Below are 19897 nucleotides of genomic sequence, written 5' to 3'. Positions count from 1 at the left end.
GGAGAGTGGACTGTCCGGATTAGGGAATCGTATCCTGCACCGTCTGACCCAGAGAGTGGACTGTCCGGATTAGGGAATCGTATCCTGCACCGTCTGACCCGGAGAGTGGACTGTCCGGATTAGGGAATCGTATCCTGCACTGTCTGACCTGGAGAGTGGACTGTCCGGAATAGGGAATCGTATCCTGCACTGTCTGACCCGGAGAGTGGACTGTCTGGAATGGGAATCGTATCCTGCACTGTCTGACCCGGAGAGTGGACTGTCCGGAATGGGAATCGTATCCTGCACCGTCTGACCCGGAGAGTGGACTGTCCGGAATGGGATCGTATCCTGCACTGTCTGACCCAGAGAGTGGACTGTCCGGATTAGGGAATCGTATCCTGCACCGTCTGACCCGGAGAGTGGACTGTCCGGATTAGGGAATCGTATCCTGCACTGTCTGACCTGGAGAGTGGACTGTCCGGAATAGGGAATCGTATCCTGCACTGTCTGACCCGGAGAGTGGACTGTCTGGAATGGGAATCGTATCCTGCACCGTCTGACCTGGAGAGTGGACTGTCCGGAATGGGAATCGTATCCTGCACTGTCTGACCTGGAGAGTGGACTGTCCGGAATGGGAATCGTATCCTGCACCGTCTGACCCGGAGAGTGGACTGTCTGGAATGGGAATCGTATCCTGCACCGTCTGACCCGGAGAGTGGACTGTCCGGATTAGGGAATCGTATCCTGCACTGTCTGACCCGGAGAGTGGACTGTCCGGAATGGGAATCGTATCCTGCACTGTCTGACCCAGAGAGTGGACTGTCCGGAATGGGAATCGTATCCTGCACCGTCTGACCCGGAGAGTGGACTGTCCGGAATGGGATCGTATCCTGCACCATCTGACCCGGAGAGTGGACTGTCCGGAATGGGAATCGTATCCTGCACCGTCTGACCCGGAGAGTGGACTGTCCGGATTAGGGAATCGTATCCTGCACTGTCTGACCCGGAGAGTGGACTGTCCGGAATAGGGATCGTATCCTGCACCGTCTGACCCTGAGAGTGGACTGTCCGGAATAGGGAATCGTATCCTGCACTGTCTGACCCTGAGAGTGGACTGTCCGGAATAGGGAATCGTATCCTGCACTGTCTGACCCGGAGAGTGGACTGTCCGGAATGGGAATCGTATCCTGCACTGTCTGACCCAGAGAGTGGACTGTCCGGAATGGGAATCGTATCCTGCACTGTCTGACCCAGAGAGTGGACTGTCCGGAATGGGAATCGTATCCTGCACCGTCTGACCCTGAGAGTGGACTGTCCGGAATAGGGAATCGTATCCTGCACTGTCTGACCCGGAGAGTGGACTGTCCGGAATGGGAATCGTATCCTGCACTGTCTGACCCGGAGAGTGGACTGTCCGGAATGGGAATCGTATCCTGCACTGTCTGACCCGGAGAGTGGACTGTCCGGAATGGGAATCGTATCCTGCACTGTCTGACCCAGAGAGTGGACTGTCCGGAATGGGAATCGTATCCTGCACTGTCTGACCCGGAGAGTGGACTGTCTGGAATGGGAATCGTATCCTGCACTGTCTGACCCGGAGAGTGGACTGTCCGGAATAGGGAATCGTATCCTGCACTGTCTGACCCAGAGAGTGGACTGTCCGGAATAGGGAATCGTATCCTGCACTGTCTGACCCGGAGAGTGGACTGTCCGGAATAGGGAATCGTATCCTGCACCGTCTGACCCGGAGAGTGGACTGTCCGGAATGGGATCGTATCCTGCACTGTCTGACCCAGAGAGTGGACTGTCTGGAATGGGAATCGTATCCTGCACTGTCTGACCCGGAGAGTGGACTGTCCGGAATAGGGAATCGTATCCTGCACTGTCTGACCCGGAGAGTGGACTGTCCGGAATAGGGAATCGTATCCTGCACTGTCTGACCCGGAGAGTGGACTGTCCGGAATGGGAATCGTATCCTGCACTGTCTGACCCAGAGAGTGGACTGTCGGGAATAGGGAATCGTATCCTGCACTGTCTGACCCAGAGAGTGGACTGTCCGGAATGGGAATCGTATCCTGCACTGTCTGACCCAGAGAGTGGACTGTCCGGAATGGGAATCGTATCCTGCACTGTCTGACCCAGAGAGTGGACTGTCGGGAATAGGGAATCGTATCCTGCACTGTCTGACCCAGAGAGTGGACTGTCCGGAATGGGAATCGTATCCTGCACTGTCTGACCCAGAGAGTGGACTGTCCGGAATGGGAATCGTATCCTGCACTGTCTGACCCAGAGAGTGGACTGTCCGGAATGGGAATCGTATCCTGCACTGTCTGACCCAGAGAGTGGACTGTCCGGAATGGGAATCGTATCCTGCACTGTCTGACCCAGAGAGTGGACTGTCGGGAATAGGGAATCGTATCCTGCACTGTCTGACCCAGAGAGTGGACTGTCCGGAATGGGAATCGTATCCTGCACTGTCTGACCCAGAGAGTGGACTGTCCGGAATGGGAATCGTATCCTGCACTGTCTGACCCAGAGAGTGGACTGTCCGGAATGGGAATCGTATCCTGCACTGTCTGACCCAGAGAGTGGACTGTCCGGAATGGGAATCGTATCCTGCACTGTCTGACCCGGAGAGTGGACTGTCCGGAATGGGAATCGTATCCTGCATTCTCTGCACTGTCGGAGGGGCAGTACTGAGGGAGTGCTGCACTGTCGGAGGGTCAGTACTGAGGGAGTGCTGCACTGTCGGAGGGTCAGTACTGAGGGAGTGCTGCACTGTCGGAGGGTCAGTACTGAGGGAGTGCTGCACTGCCGGAGGGTCAGTACTGAGGGAGTGCTGCACTGTCGGAGGGTCAGTACTGAGGGAGTGCTGCACTGCCGGAGGGTCAGTACTGAGGGAGTGCTGCACTGTCGGAGGGTCAGTACTGAGGGAGTGCTGCACTGCCGGAGTGTCAGTACTCAGGGTGTGCTGCACTGCCAGAGGGTCAGTACTGAGGGAGTGCTGCACTGTTGGAGGTCAGTACTGAGGAAGTGCCGCACTGTCGGAGGGTCAGTACTGAGGGAGTGCTGCACTGTTGGAGGTCAGTACTGAGGAAGTGCCGCGTTGTCGGAGGGTCAGTACTGAGGGAGTGCTGCACTGTCGGCGGGTCAGTACTGAGGGAGTGCTGCACTGTCGGAGGGTCAGTACTGAGGGAGTGCTGCACTGTCGGAGGGTCAGTACTGAGAGAGTGCTGCACTGTCGGAGGGTCAGTACTGAGGGATTGTTGCGCTGTCGGAGGGTCAGTACTGAGGGAGTGCCACGCTGTCAGCGGGTCAGTACTGAGGGAGTGCTGCACTGTTGGAGGTCAGTACTGAGGAAATGCCGCGTTGTCGGTCAGTACTGAGGGAGTGCCGCACTGTCGGGGGGTCAGTACTGAGGGAGTGCTGCACTGTCAGAGGGTCAGTACTGAGAGAGTGCTGAACTGTCAGAGGGTCAGTACTGAGAGAGTGCCACACTGTCGGAGGGTCAGTACTGAGGGAGTGCCGCACTGACGGAGGGTCTGTACTGAGGGAGTGCTGGACTGTCAGAGGGTCAGTACTGAGGGAATGCTGCACTGTTGGAGGGTCTATACTGAGGGAGTGCTGCACTGTCAGAGGGTCAGTACTGATAGAGTTCTGCACTGTCGGAGGGTCAGTACTGATAGAGTTCTGCACTGTCGGAGGGTCAGTACTGAGGGTCTGCTGCACTGCCGTACGTGTTATCTTTCAGATGATACATTAAACCGAGGATCTGTCTACCCTCTCGTGTGGATGTAAAAGATCCCATGGCACTCTTTTGTAGAAGAGCGGGGGAATTCTCCCTTGTGGTCTTGGCCAATATTTATCCTTTAACCACATCACAGATTATCACATTGCTGTTTGTGGGATCTTGCTGTGTGCCAAATGTGTGCTGCGTTTCGTATATTATAACAGTGACTGCATTTCAAATGTGTTTCATTGGCTGGAAAGCGCTTTGAGAATTCCTGAGGTCATGAATGGTGCTATAGAAATGCAAGTTCTGTCTTTCTTTTCACCAGGGAGAATTTGAGGAAAAAACCTGCGACACCCAGTTCCTCTGGTAACAGTGTGTGCTCCAGACGTGACGCTCACTTCTGTGCCGTCTGCAATGATTTTGCCTCAGGATATCACTACGGAGTTTGGTCCTGTGAGGGCTGTAAAGCCTTCTTCAAAAGAAGCATTCAAGGTATGGGCTGCACTGCTGTTTGTTTTGGGTCTACAAAACGCTAATAGAATGTTGGCCTTTATCTCACGGGGCTGGAATATAAAGGGTGATGCTTTGATTAATACAGACATGTGTGCAGTTTTGGACACCCCACTTCAGGAAGGATATATTAGTCTTGGAGAGTTTGGAGCACAGATTCACCAGAGTGATACCGGAGCTCAAAGGGTTAAGTTACGAGGACAGTTGCACAGACTAGGCTTGTATTTCCGAGTGTATGAAAAGTTAAAGAGTGATCAATGATAAAGGGTAGATATGAAGAATCTATTTTCTTTGGCTGGGGTGTCCAGAATGAGGAGGTGTCAGAGGACTGCCAATTCTGATTGGACATGTTCCTGAAGGGTCACCAAAAGCTGCCTCCAAAAGCAAAATACTGCAGATGCTGGAAACCTGAAATCGAAACAGAGAGTGCTGGAAATACTCAGCAGGTCAGGCAGCATCTGTGGAGAGAGAAGCAGAGTTGACATTTCAGGTCCGTGACCTTTCATCATCTGCTTCCAACTGCCCCTCCCCCACACTCACGCCATTGGTTGCCCAACATGTGTCGATCCTCACAGTGCCCCAACCCAGCCAATCGGAAAGCGAACGCACCTTTCCTTCCCCATTTGCCAAACAGCATTTTTTCTACCATGTCCGATATTTTTATAACTAAAAATCAAATGTCGTCGAAGAAAAAGTTTTGAAGAACGTAATTTTCTTCCTAAACCTCACCTGCTCATCACTTCCTTCTCGACTCTCCCAAAACCCCAACTCGCTGACCCCCTCCTAACCCCTCGTGAGGATCAGCATCCATTTGGGTCAGATTCGGCCTTTGTGAAGCCACTTGGGACATTTGCATTTGGGCCTCGCCAGTTAATGTGATCACAATCTGCCCCGAGCGAGGAATGGCCTGTGAGATGGGGGAGGGAAAAGATCCATTTCGTTTCTTAAACTTTGGTTGACCTGTTGAGAAGTGGCAGAGGATTGTGGGCAGACCTCAGTTATGACCCCAATTTCCTGCCCTCCTGTCTTAAAGGGTGAGGTTGGCCTTTAAAGTCCAATATTTAACATCATTTTGGGATACCTGGTGCGATGATAATGGCAAATGTTAGTTGTTGAATCTTTCAGAACTTGATGTGGGTAATCACGGTCGCAAACCTATAAATCTTTGTTGTGCATTTGATCATTTTGAGGGGCTGGATTTTATACGGTGAGCTTCAAAAATGGTGGGCCACCCTCCCCCGTTCACATGGAGGAGGCGGGCTGTCTGTTCCCGGCGATGTGCACAGGCGTTGAGGCCATTTTCCAGCTGTCAGCCCGACGGGGAATTTAAATAGTTAAAGATACATGGCATAACATTTACCATCGGACCTTCTCCCCGCACCCCTCCCCCACCCCCAAAACTGCACAAACTTCAAACTACAACCATCCCCTACACCCATGATGTTAATTTGTCCACGTTCCCCACCCTCCCACGCTGATAAACTTACCTCCTCCCCACCAGTGTGGTGCCTCGTTTTCCCGGACGGGGATCCAAAGATGCAGGAGTACCAGCTGCCATGTCATAGATCGCCAGCAAGATTTATATCAATTAATTAAATTGATTTAAATATTCTAATTGTGGTCCCGTCGCTCGGGGGCAGGGAAGGCCTCATTCTGGGCCATCTTCAGGTGCCCCGTTCCCGCCCCCCACCACGGATCCCAACATCGCGTCTCCTTAAAATCCAGCCCGAAGCTGTTTGAAAGGGAAAGCAAATCTCTCACAGTCTGAGATGTGTGCTACACATTCCTCATAGGCCTTGGGAAGCAATGGCGAAGGCCCTTATCCAATAGGTACGAGGTCCTTGCTCCCAGTATGGACGAGGGCGCAGACTGCAGGGAGAATGAGCGACCTGATCACAGCACCATGGTTCAGAGCGCCATTCAAGTGGGGGGAGAAAATAGAAATGTAGTTGTAGTAGGGGATAGCATAGTTAGGGGAACAGATACTATTCTCTGCAGCAAAGATAGAAAGTCCCGAAGGCTGTGTTGCCTACCTGGTGCCAAGGTTAAGGACATCTCTTCTGGGCTGGAGAGGAACTTGGAGTGGGAGGGAAAAGATCCAGTTGTCATGGTCCATGTAGGTACCATCGACATAGGTAGGATGGGGAAAGAGGTTCTGCTGAGGGACTCTGAGCAGCTCGGGGCCAAATTAAAAAGCAGAACCACAAAAGTAATAATCTCCGGATTACTACCTGAGCCATTCGCTAATTGGCATAGGGTAAAAAGATTAGAGAGGTAAATGTGTGGCTCAAAGATTGGTGTGGGAGAAATGGATTCTGATTCATGGGACACTGGCACCAGTGCTGGGGAAAGAGAGAGCTGTTCCGTTGGGATGGGCTTCACTTGAACCGTGCTGGGATCAGTGTCCTGGTGAATTGTATCACTAGGGTTGTAGATAAGGCTTTAAACTAAATAGTGAAGGGGGAGGGTTCAATTGAAGGGAAGTTTAAAAAGTCAAATAGTAATGAGAGAGCAGAGGTGCAGGGGAGTGAAGCAGCATACATTAATCAGAGAGTGACAGGAAGGGACAGAGAATACAAGCATAGAGTACAGAGACAGAGAGTACATCAGAAATTAGAACCAGAGTAGGTAAAAATGGTAAAAAGTCAAAGCTTAAGGCTCTTTATCTAAATGCATGTAGCATTTGTAACAAGATAGATGAGCTGGCGGCACAGATAGAAATAAATGAATATGATTTGACAGCTATCACTGAGACATGGTTGCAGGATGACCAGGACTGGAATCTCAATGTTCAAGGATATTCAACGTTTCGGAAGAATAGGCAGAAAGGAAAAGGAGGTGGTGTAGCTTTGTTATTAAAGGAAGGGATCAGTGCTGTTGTGAGTAATAATATAGTTGTGATAGATCGTGAGCAGAATCAGTTTGGGTGGAAATAAGGAATAGCAAGGGATAGAAATCACGGGTGGGAGTGGTCTATAGGCCCCTGAAGAGTTGCCTCTCTGTAGGACAAGATATTAATCAGGAAATAATGGAGGCGTGTAAGAAGGGCACTGCAATTATCATGGGTGATTTTAATCAGCATACAGACTGGACAAATCAAATTGGCAAGGGTAGCATGGAAGACGAATTTGTAGAGTGCCTCAGGGATTGTTACTTAGAGCAATATGTTGCAGAACCTACCTGGGAACAGGCTATTTTAGGTTTGGTAATGTGTAATGAGGTTGGATTAATAAGAGATCTCGTAGTTAAGGATCCTTTAGGGGGAAGCGATCATAACATGGTAGAATTTTAAATTCAGTTTGAGGGTGAACAACTCGGGTCTCAAACCAGTGTCTTCAACTTAAACAAGGGCAATTACAGAGGTATGAAGAAACAGTTGTCTAAAGCAGGCTGGGAAAATAGACTACAGGGGAAGTCAGTAGATGAGCAGTGGCAGACTTTCAAGCAGATATTTCATAACACTCAGCAAACATTTATTCCAGTCAGAAGGAAGGACTCAAAGTGAACGATGAACCACCCATGGATAACAAAGGAAGTTAAGGAGAGTATCAAATCAAAAACAAAGGCGTACAAAGTGGTGAAAACGAGTGGTAGCCCAGAGGATTGGGAATTTTTTAGAAACTAGCAGTGGATGACTAAAAAACTAATAAAGAGGGAGAAAATTGATTATGAGAGTAAATTGGCTGGAAATATAAAAACGAACAGTTAGAGCTTCTATGGGTATATTGAAAGGAAGAGAGTAGCTAAAGTAAGTGTGGGACCCTTTGAGGATGAGGATGGGGAATTAATAACAGGGAACAGGGAAATGGCAGATAATTTAAACCAATATTTTGCATCGGTCTTCACGGTGGAGGACACTATAAACATCCCAACAATAATAGATGAACAAGGTGTAAATGGGAGGGAGGAACTTGTAACAATCTCTATCACGAGGGAAAAGGTGCTGGACAAACTGATGGGACTAAAGGCAGACAAGTCGCCAGGACCCGATGGCCTGCATCCAAGGGGTTTAAAAGAAGTGGCTGCAGAGATAGTGGAGACATTGTTCACAATATACCAAAACTCACTGGATTCCGGTCGGGTACCAGCGGATTGGAAAACCGCTAATGTGACACCCCTATTCACAGAAAACAGGAAACAATAGACTAGTTAGCTTAAACAAAAACAAGAAATGCTGGATTCACTCAGCAGGTCTGGCAGCATCTGTGGAAAGAGAAGCAGAGTTAACGTTTCGGGTCAGTGACCCTTCTTCGGAACTGACAAATATTAGAAAAGTCACAGATTATAAACAAGTGAGGTGGGGGTTGGGCAAGAGATAACAAAGGAGAAGGTGCAGATTGGACCAGGCCACATAGCTGACCAAAAGGTCACGGAGCAAAGGCAAACAATATGTTAATGGTGTTTTGAAAGACAAAGCATTAGTACAGATTAGGTGTGAATATACTGAATATAGAACATCAGCAAGTGCAAACCTGAAGAAAAACAACCTGAAAAAAACAGTGGGTAAGCAAACTGAACAAACTAAGATGAAATGAAATAAATGCAAAAAATGTAAAAAGGAATGCAAAAAAAAAAGGAAGAAAAAATAACTAAAAATGACTAAAAATGAAAGTAAAGAGGGGGGCTGTCATGCTCTGAAATTATTGAACTCAATGTTCAGTCCGGCAGGCTGTAGTGTGCCTAATCGGTAGATGAGATGCTGTTCCTCGAGCTTGCGTTGATGTTCACTGGAACACTGCAGCAATCCCAGGACAGAGATGTGAGCATGAGAGCAGGGGGGAGTGTTGAAATGGCAAGCAACCGGAAGCTCAGGGTCCTGCTTGCGGACTGAGCGGAGATGTTCCGCAAAGCGGTCACCCAGTCTGCGCTTGGTCTCCCCAATGTAGAGGAGACCACACTGTGAGCAGCGAATACAGTATACTACATTGAAAGAAGTACAAGTAAATCGCTGCTTCACCTGAAAGGAGTGTTTGGGGCCTGGGATAGTGAGGAGAGAGGAGGTAAATGGGCAGGTATAACACCTCCTGCGATTGCAAGGGAAGGTGCCCTGGGACGGGGACGAGGTGGTGGGGGTAATGGAGGAGTGGACCAGGGTGTCGCGGAGGGAACGATCCCTTCGGAATGCTGACAGGGGAAGGGAGGGGAAGATGCGACTGGTAGTGGCATCACGCTGGAGGTGGCGAAAATGGCGGAGGATGATCCTTTGGATATGGAGGCTGGTGGGATGAAAAGTGAGGACAAGGGGAACCCTGTCACGGTTCTGGGAGGGAGGGGAAGGGGTGAGGGTAGAGGTGCGGGGAATGGGTCGGACACGGTTGAGGGCCCTGTCAACCACAGTGGGGGGAAATCCTCGGTTGAGGAAAAAGGAGGTCATATCAGAAGCACCGTCATGGAAGGTAGCATCATCAGAGCAGATGCGTCGGAGACGGAGAAACTGGGAGAATGGAATGGAGTCCTTACAGGAGGTAGGGTGTGAAGAAGTGTAGTCGAGGTAGCTGTGGGAGTCAGTGGGCTTATAATGGATATTGGTAGACAACCTATCCCCAGAGATGGAGACAGAGAAGTCGAGGAAGGGAAGGGAAGTGTCAGAGATGGACCATGTAAAGGTGAGAGAAGGGTGGAAATTGGAAGCAAATTGGAAGTTAGCTTAACATCAGTCATTGGGAAAATGCTAGAGTCCATTATTAAGGAAGAAATAGCAGGACATTTAGAAAAACATAATGCAATCAAACAGAGTCAACATGGTTTTATGAAGCTCTTACTGTTTGACAAATTTGTTAGAGTTCTTTGAGGATATAACAAGCAGAGTGGATAAAAGGGAACCAGTAGATGTTGTGTATTTGGATTTTGATAAGGTGCCACATAAGAGGTTATTGCACAAAATAGGAGCTCAGGGTATTGGGGGTAATGTGTTGGGATGGATTGAGGATTGGCTAACACACAGAAGGCGGAGAGTCGGGATCAATGGGTCTTTTTCAGGTTGGAAAGCCGTAACTAGTGGGGTGTCACAAGGATCGGTCCTAGGGCCTCAACTATTTACTGTCTATATTAGTGACTTAGAGGAAGGGACAGAGTGTAATGTATCCAAATTTGCTGATGATACAAAAATAGGTGGGAAGACATGTTGTGATGAGGACACAAACAATCTGCAAAGGGATATGGATAGGTTAAGTGAGTGGGCAAAAACCTGGCAGATGGTGTTCAATGTGGTAAAGTGTGAAGTCATCCACTTTGGTAGGAAGAATAAAAAGGCAGATTATTATTTAATTGGAGAAAGACTACAAAATACTGCAGTACAGAGGGATCTGGGTGTTCTTGTACATGAAACACAAGGTTAGCATGCAGGTGCAGCAAGTAATTAGGAAGGCAAATGGAATTTTGGCCTTTATTGCTAAGGGGTTTAAAAATACTTTTAAAACAGTTTAAAAATAGGGAAGTCCTGTTACAACCGTACAAGGTGTTGGTGAGGCCACACCTGGAGTACTGCGGACAGTTTTGGTCCCTGTATTTAAGGAAGGATATACTAGCATTGGAGGCAGTTCAGAAAAGATTCACTAGGCTGATTCCTGGGATGAAGAGGCTGTCTTATCAAGAACGGCTAAATAGGTTAGGTCTTTATTCATTGGAGTTTAGAAGAATGAGAGGTGATCTTATTGCAACATATAAGATTTTAAGGGGGCTTGACAGGGTAGATGTTGAGAATATGTTTCCACTAGTGGGGGAATCTCGAACTAGGGGACATAATTACAGAATAAAGGGGCACACATTTAAAACTGAGATGTGAAGGAATTTCTTCTCTCTGAGGGTGCTGAATCTCTGGAATTCTCTTCTTTTTGAACAGCGGTAGCAGTGAGAGTGCGAGCCAGGGGGCAGCTGGGAAGGTAAGTTTCAGTATAAAGTACTTACCTAGCGATTCGGCAGCTATGTAGACAGATTTTGGAAAGATGTGAAGGTAACAGGGCTGTAGTGGTGGGTGACTTTAACTTCCCCAATATTGACTGGGACTCACTTAGTGCTAGGGGCTTGGATGGGGCAGAATTTGTGAGGAGCATCCAGGAGGGCTTCTTGAAACAGTATGTGGATAGTCCAACTAGGGATGGGGCCATTCTGGACCTGGTATTGGGGAATGAGCCCGGTCTGGTGGTCGAAGTTTCAGTGGGGGAGCATTTCGGGAACAGTGACCATAATTCCATAAGTTTTAAGGTACTTGTGGATAAAGATAAGAGTAGTCCTCGGGTGAAGGTGCTAAATTGGGGGAAGGCTAATTATAGCAATATTAGGCAGGAACTGAAGAATTTAGATTGGGGGCGGCTGTTTGAGGGTAAATCAACATCTGACATGTGGGAGTCTTTCAAACGTCAGTTGATTAGAATCCAGGACCAGCATGTTCCTGTGAGGAAGAAAGACAAGTTTGGCAAGTTTCAGGAGGCTTGGATAACACGGGATATTGTGAGCCTAGTCAAAAAGAAAAAGGAGGCATTTGTAAGGGCTGGAAGGCTAGGAACAGACGAATCCCTTGAGGAATATAAAGACAGTAGGAAGGAACTTAAGCAAGGAGTAAGGAGGGCTAAAAGGGGTCGTGAAAAGTCATTGGCAAACAGGAATAAGGAAAATCCCAAGGCTTTTTATACATATATAAAGAACAAGAGGGTAACCAGGGAAAAGGTTGGCCCACTCAAGGACAGAGATGGGAATCTATGCGTGGAGCCAGAGGAAATGGGCAAGGTGCTAAATGAGTACTTTGCATCAGTATTCACCAAAGAGAAGGACTTGGTGGATGATGAGTCTAGGGAAGGGAGTGCAGATAGTCTCAGTCATCTCATTATCAAAAAGGAGGAGGTGTTGGGTGTCTTGCAAAGCATTAAGGTAGATAAGTCCCCAGGGTCTGATGGGATCTACCCTAGAATACTAAGGGAGGCAAGGGAAGAAATTGCTGGGGCCTTGCCAGAAATCTTTGCATCCTCATTGGCTACAGGTGAGGTCCCAGAGGACTGGAAAATAGCCAATGTTGTTCCTTTGTTTAAGAAGGGTGGCAAGGATAATCCAGGAAATTATAGGCCGGTGAGCCTTATGTCAGTGATAGGGAAACTATTAGAGAGGATTCTTCGGGACAGGATTTACTCCCATTTGGAAACGAATGAACTTATTAGCAAGAGACAGCATGGTTTTGTGAAGGGGAGGTCATGTCTTATTAATTTGATTGAGTTTTTTGAGGAAGTGATGAAGATGATTGATGAGGGAAGGGCAGTGGAAGTTATCTATATAGACTTTAGTAAAGCCTTTGACAAGGTCCCGCATGGCAGACTGGTACAAAAGGTGAAGTCACACGGGATCAGAGGTGAGCTGGCAAGATGGATACAGAACTGGCTCGGTCACAGAAGACAGAGGGTAACAGGGGATGGGCGTTTTTCTGAATGGAGGGATGTGACTAGTGGTGTTGTGCAGGGAACAGTGCTGGGACCTTTGCTGTTTGTAGTATATATAAATGATTTGGAGGAAAATGTAGCTTGTCTGATTCGTAAGTTTGCGGACGACACAAAGGTTGGTGGAGTTGCGGATAATGATGAGGATTGTCAGAGGATACAGCAGGATATAGATCGGTTGGAGACTTGGGTGGAGAAATGGCAGATGGAGTTTAATCCGGACAAATGTGAGGTAATGCATTTTGGAAGGTCTAATGCAGGTGGGAGGTATACAGTAAATGGCAGAACCCTTAGGAGTATTGACAGGCAGAGAGATCTGGGCGTACAGGTCCACAGGTCACTGAAAGTGGCAACGCAGGTGGATAAGGTAGTCAAGAAGGCATCCGGCATGCTTGCCTTCATCGGTCGGGGCACAGAGTATAAAAATTGGCAAGTCATGTTGCAGCTGTACAGAACCTTAGTTAGGCCACACTTAGAATATTGCGTGCAATTCTGGTTGCCACACTACCAGAAGGACGTGGAGGCTTTGAAGAGGTTACAGAGGAGGTTTACCAGGATGTTGCCTGATCTGGAGGGCATTAGCTATGAGGAGAGGTTGGAAAAACTCCGATTGTTTTCACTGGAACGACGGAGGTGGAGGGGCGACATGATAGAGGTTTACAAAGTTATGAGCGGCATGGACAGAGTGGATAGTCAGAAGCTTTTTCCCAGGGTGGAAGAGTCAGTTACTAGGGGACATAGGTTTAAGGTGCGAGGGGCAACGTTTAGAGGGGATGTGCGAGGCAAGTTTTTTACACAGAGGGCGGTGAGTGCCTGGAACTTGCTGCCAGGGGAGGTGGTGGAAGCAGATACGATAGCGACGTTTAAGAGGCATCTTGACAAATAGGAAGGGAATAGAGGGGTATGGGCCCCTGAAGAGGAGAAGGTGTTAGTTTAGGCAGGCATCAAGATTGGCGCAGGCTTGGAGGGCCGAATGGCTTGTTCCTGTGCTGTACTGTTCTTTGTTCTTTGTTCTCAGAGAGTTGTGGAGGCTCGGTCACTAAATGTATTTAAGGAGGAGGTAGATAGATTTTTGAAATCTCAGGTAGTTGAGTGTTAGGCAGAGCAGGCCTGAAAGAGGAGTTGAGGCCCGGGACATGATCTTATTGAATGGCGGGGCAGGCTTGAGGGGCTGAATGGCCTACTCCTGCTCCTATTTCTTATGCTCTTATGTAACAGGTTATCTCATTGGTTAGGTAATGATGTCTGAACCTTGCTATCATGGTATCAGTTGGTGAGTGAATCCATTTGAGAAAAGGGGGAGTGAGTGCAAGTGAGAAAGACCGAGACATGGACATAGTTTTTTAAAAAAATTCTCAGGATGTGAGCATTATTGGCCAGGCCAGCATTTATTGACCATCCCTAATTGCCCTTGAGAAGGTGGTGGTGAGCTGCCTTCTTGAACCGCTGCAGTCCATGTGGGGGAGATACACCCACAGTGCTGTTAGGAAGGGAGTTCCAGGATTTTGACCCAGTGACAGTGAAGGAACAGCGATATAGTTCCAAGTCAGGATGGTGTGTGGATTGTCGGGGAACTTGCAGGTGGTGATGTTCCCATGCTTCTGCTGTTTTTGTCCTTTTGGAGAGAAGTATTTAGAAAAAGAAGTTGTACCAACAGACTCTTAAAATAAATAATGCAGTGAATTGATTGCTCAGCTATCAGCAGCAAGAGTCTGTTGGGAATAAATAAATAAATAGCAACCACTAAACCTGAGAGAAGGAACCTACAGGGCCCGTCAACAAGTTTGAAGAAAATACACAATTGCGAAAATGAGCTCAAAGATCGATTCATTTTTCTTTAATAGGCATTAAATTCAGTTTTGTGCTGCCCAATAATAGGTTTGCACTTTGTACCATGATTCCCATTGCTGCAGAGAATGAAATTAAACTCAACTCAAGGTTTTAGTCATGTACAATATTGAAAATAAATATTTTCTAAAGAGCGGTGATAGTTTTATTATCCTACCAGAGAGAGTTACGTTCACAAAATAAGTTTAAATACTTTTACTGGTGCAGTCTGCACTTAATTAGAGTAAATCAGTTCATTGTTTTTAATCACTATTTTGTTGTGTAAAACTGAAACACCTGTTGTTTCTCAGCAGGTTATCATTGAGACTCTTGTGGTGAGTGAATTGTTCTCCTCAATTGTAAGAAGGATCCCTGGGTTTGCTTTTCAGTTTGTCTCTGCAGCGCTCCCTCCAGATCCTGGGCTGTGGTTGGGAGGTCTGCAGTCTGCAACCTACAGTCTGGGGTGTGAGGTCTGGGGTGTGGGTTCTGCAGTCTGGGGTCTGGGGTCTGGAGTCAGGGTTCTGGGATCTGGAGTTTGGGGTCTGGGGTCTGCGGTCTGGGGTCTGCAGCCTAGGGTCTGCGCTCTGGAGTCTGCGGTCTGGAGTCTGCGCTCTGGAGTCTGCGCTCTGGAGTCTGGGTTCTGGGTTCTGGGGTCTGCAGTCTGGGGTCTGGGTTCTGGGGTCTGCGGTCTGGGGTCTGGGGTCTGCGCTCTGGGGTCTGCGCTCTGGGGTCTGCGGTCTTGAGTCTGCGGTCTGGGGTCTGCGCTCTGGAGTCTGCGGTCTGGGGTCTGCGGTCTGGGGTCTGCGGTCTGGGATCTGCGGTCTGGGGTCTGCACTCTGGGGTCTGCGGTCTGGGGTCTGCGGTCTGGGGTCTGCGGTCTGGAGTCTGCGGTCTGGGGTCTGCGCTCTGGAGTCTGCGGTCTGGAGTCTGCGGTCTGGAGTCTGCGGTCTGGGGTCTGCGGTCTGGAGTCTGCGGTCTGCGGTCTGGATTCTGCGGTCTGGAGTCTGCGGTCCGGTGTCTGGGGTCTGCGGTCTGCGGTCTGGGGTCTGCGCTCTGGGGTCTGCGGTCTGGAGTCTGCGGTCTGGTGTCTGCGCTCTGGAGTCTGCGGTCTGGAGTCTGCGGTCTGGGGTCTGCGGTCTGGGGTCTGCGCTCTGGAGTCTGCGGTCTGGGGTCTGCGGTCTGGGGTCTGGGTTCTGGAGTCTGCGGTCTGGGGTCTGCGCTCTGGAGTCTGCGGTCTGGGGTCTGCGCTCTGGGGTCTGCGCTCTGGAGTCTGCGGTCTGGGGCCTGGGGTCTGGGTTCTGGAGTCTGCGGTCTGGGGTCTGCGGTCTGGGGTCTGCGCTCTGGAGTCTGCGGTCTGCGGTCTGGGGTCTGCGCTCTGGAGTCTGCGGTCTGCGGTCTGGAGTCTGCGGTCTGGAGTCTGCGGTCTGGAGTCTACGGTCTGGAGTCTGGGGTCTGCGGTCTGGGGTCTGCAGTCTGGGGTCTGGGTTCTGGAGTCTGGGGTCTGCGGTCTGGTGTCTGCGCTCTGGAGTCTGCGGTCTGGGGTCTGCGGTCTGGGGTCTGCGGTCTGGAGGTGCAGTCTGGGGTCTGCGCTCTGGAGTCTGCGGTCTGGAGTCTGCGGTCTGCGGTCTGGAGTCTGCGGTCTGGGGGTGCGGTCTGGGGTCTGCGGTCTGGGGTCTGCGCTCTGGAGTCTGCGGTCTGGAGTCTGCGGTCTGGGGGTGCGGTCTGGGGTCTGGGGTCTGCGCTCTGGAGTCTGCGGTCTGGGGTCTGCGGTTTGGGGTCTGCGCTCTGGGGTCTGGAGTCTGGGGTCTGCAGTCAAAACAAAACCTTAAAAATAAATCAAAGGAAGGGAAGAAGAGCAATTTTTGCACTGAGTAAAAATGACACCAAAAACCAAGGTTAAAGATTTAATCCCCAGTCTCCATGGCAACTAAAACCTCTTGCTTAATAGTCTAAATGCTGCAGATAATCTTGGTCAGTCTGAAATGCTGAGGAAGTCTCTTTTCAAAATATCTTTATTGTGTTTAGTCTACCACATTAACTCCTGGCTTTCTGTCCATACCCGATTTTAATCGCTGCATCATCGGAGGCCGTGCCTTTGTCTGCAAAGGCCATAAACTCTGGAATTCCCTCCAAAACCTCTCCATCTCCCTACCTCCCCTCCTTAAAACCAACCTCTTTCACCAAGCCTTTGCTCACCTGCCCTAAGATCTGATTTGTCTGATTTACTGCAATGTCCCGTGAATCACAATTCACACCCGTGTGATCAGAGAGAGGTGGAAACCAGCTTAAAAACACAGAGTGATCAGCGGGGAAAAATCTGGGAAATTCCTCACGGACACCCCGCCCGTCCCCCCACTGACGATCAAACCGAGACCAGGAGAACACTGAGGCTCTGACTAATGTTTAAACAGTGCTAAGCTTTTACACCAGGAAATGTCGACCACAGCCAATATCAGCATGCATGGAGGACTTTAGTGAATCAGTGCCCGAGGCAATGGGTTCGCTGTTCCACACAAATAGAATCATCTCCAAATATCAAAATCATTTCTAAAAGCAGCAAGAATAGTGTGTTATTATACAATATACACAGTGTTATACCCGGTAAAACACGGTGTGTTATTATACAATATACACAGTGCTATACCCGGTAAAACACGGTGTGTTATTATACAATATACACATTGTTATACCCGGTAAAACACGATGTGTTATTATACAATATACACATTGTTATACCCGGTAAAACACGGTGTGTTATTATACAATATACACATTGTTATACCCGGTAACGCACGGTGTGTTATTATACAATATACACAGTGTTATACCCGGTAAAACACGGTGTGTTATTATACAATATACACATTGTTATACCCGGTAACGCACGGTGTGTTATTATACAATATACACAGTGCTATACCCGGTAAAACACGGTGTGTTATTATACAATATACACATTGTTATACCCGGTAAAACACGGTGTGTTATTCTACAATATACACAGTGTTATACCCAGTAACGCACGGTGTGTTATTATACAATATACACATTGTTACACCCGGTAACGCAAGGTGTGTTATTATACAATATACACAGTGTTACACCCGGTAACGCACGGTGTGTTATTCTACAATATACACATTGTTATACCCGGTAACGCACGGTGTGTTATTATACAATATACACAGTGTTACACCCGGTAACGCACGGTGTGTTATTCTACAATATACACATTGTTATACCCGGTAACGCACGGTGTGTTATTATACAGTATACACACTGTTATACCCGGTAAAACACGGTGTGTTATTATACAATTTACACATTGTTATACCCGGTAACGCAAGGTGAGTTATTATACAATATACACATTGTTATACCCGGTAACGCACGGTGTGTTATTATACAATATACACATTGTTATACCCGGTAACGCACGGTGTGTTATTATACAATATACACATTGTTATACCCGGTAACGCAAGGTGTGTTATTATACAATGTACACATTGTTATACCCGGTAACGCACGGTGTGTTATTATACAATATACACATTGTTATACCCAGTAACGCAAGGTGTGTTATTATACAATATACACATTGTTATACCCAGTAACGCAAGGTGTGTTATTATACAATATACACATTGTTATACCCGGTAACGCAAGGTGTGTTATTATACAATGTACACATTGTTATACCCGGTAACGCACGGTGTGTTAGTATACAATATACACATTGTTATACCCAGTAACGCAAGGTGTGTTATTATACAATATACACATTGTTATACCCGGTAACGCAAGGTGTGTTATTATACAATATACACATTGTTACACCCGGTAACGCACAGTGTGTTATTATACATTATACACATTGTTAAACCCGGTAACGCACGGTGTGTTATTATACAATATACACATTGTTACACCCGGTAACGCACGGTGTGTTATTATACAATATACACATTGTTACACCCGGTAACGCACGGTGTGTTATTATATAATATACACAGTGTTACACCCGGTAACGCACGGTGTGTTATTATACAATATACACAGTGTTATACCCGGTAACGCACGGTGTGTTATTATACAATGTACACAGTGTTACACCCAGTAACGCAAGGTGAGTTATTATATAATATACACATTGTTATACCCGGTAAAGCACGGTGTGTTATTATACAATATACACATTGTTATACCCGGTAACGCAAGGTGTGTTATTATACAATATACACATTGTTATACCCAGTAACGCAAGGTGTGTTATTATACAATATACACAGTGTTACACCCGGTAACGCACGGTGTGTTATTCTACAATATACACAGTGTTATACCCAGTAACGCACGGTGTGTTATTATACAATATACACATTGTTACACCCGGTAACGCAAGGTGTGTTATTATACAATGTACACATTGTTACACCCGGTAACGCAAGGTGTGTTATTATACAATATACACAGTGTTACACCCGGTAACGCAAGGTGTGTTATTATACAATATACACATTGTTACACCCGGTAACGCACGGTGTGTTATTATACAATATACACATTGTTACACCCGGTAACGCAAGGTGCGTTATTATACAATATACACATTGTTACACCCGGTAACGCAAGGTGTGTTATTATACAATATACACAGTGTTACACCCGGTAACGCACGGTGTGTTATTCTACAATATACACATTGTTATACCCGGTAACGCACGGTGTGTTATTATACAATATACACAGTGTTATACCCGGTAACGCACGGTGTGTTATTATACAATATACACATTGTTATACCCGGTAACGCACGGTGTGTTATTATACAATATACACAGTGTTATACCCGGTAACGCACGGTGTGTTATTATACAATATACACAGTGTTATACCCAGTAACGCAAGGTGTGTTATTATACAATATACACATTGTTATACCCGGTATAGCACGGTGTGTTATTATACAATATACACATTGTTATACCCGGTAACGCACGGTGTGTTATTATACAATATACACATTGTTATACCAGGTAACGCACGGTGTGTTATTATACAATGTACACAGTGTTATACCCGGTAACGCACGGTGTGTTATTATACAATATACACATTGTTATACCCGGTAACGCACGGTGTGTTATTATACAATATACACATTGTTATACCCGGTAACGCACGGTGTGTTATTATACAATATACACAGTGTTATACCCGGTAACGCACGGTGTGTTATTATACAATATACACAGTGTTATACCCGGTAACGCAAGGTGAGTTATTATACAATATACACAGTGTTATACCCGGTAAAACACGGTGTGTTATTATACAATTTACACATTGTTATACCCGGTAACGCAAGGTCAGTTATTATACAATATACACAGTGTTATACCCAGTAACGCAAGGTGTG

At 47.5% G+C, this 19897-nt stretch overlaps 1 protein-coding gene across 4 annotated transcripts in view; it reads left to right on the top strand.

The window, feature by feature from the left end:
- Positions 1 to 19897, top strand: part of esr2a (estrogen receptor 2a) — a 569342-nt gene that overhangs the window by 386906 nt on the left and 162539 nt on the right. For all 4 annotated transcript variants that reach the window (XM_068038484.1, XM_068038485.1, XM_068038486.1 and 1 more), the window contains exon 3: positions 4041 to 4207. In XM_068038484.1, the coding sequence (XP_067894585.1) occupies positions 4041 to 4207 (167 nt within the window). The remainder of the gene's footprint in view (positions 1 to 4040; positions 4208 to 19897) is intronic.

The sequence above is a fragment of the Heterodontus francisci genome, chromosome 9, assembly GCF_036365525.1.
Source record: "Heterodontus francisci isolate sHetFra1 chromosome 9, sHetFra1.hap1, whole genome shotgun sequence".
Classification (NCBI taxonomy): Eukaryota; Metazoa; Chordata; class Chondrichthyes; order Heterodontiformes; family Heterodontidae; genus Heterodontus; species Heterodontus francisci.
The sequence above is the reverse complement of the archived record's forward strand: the minus strand, read 5'-3'. Positions and strand labels throughout refer to the sequence as shown.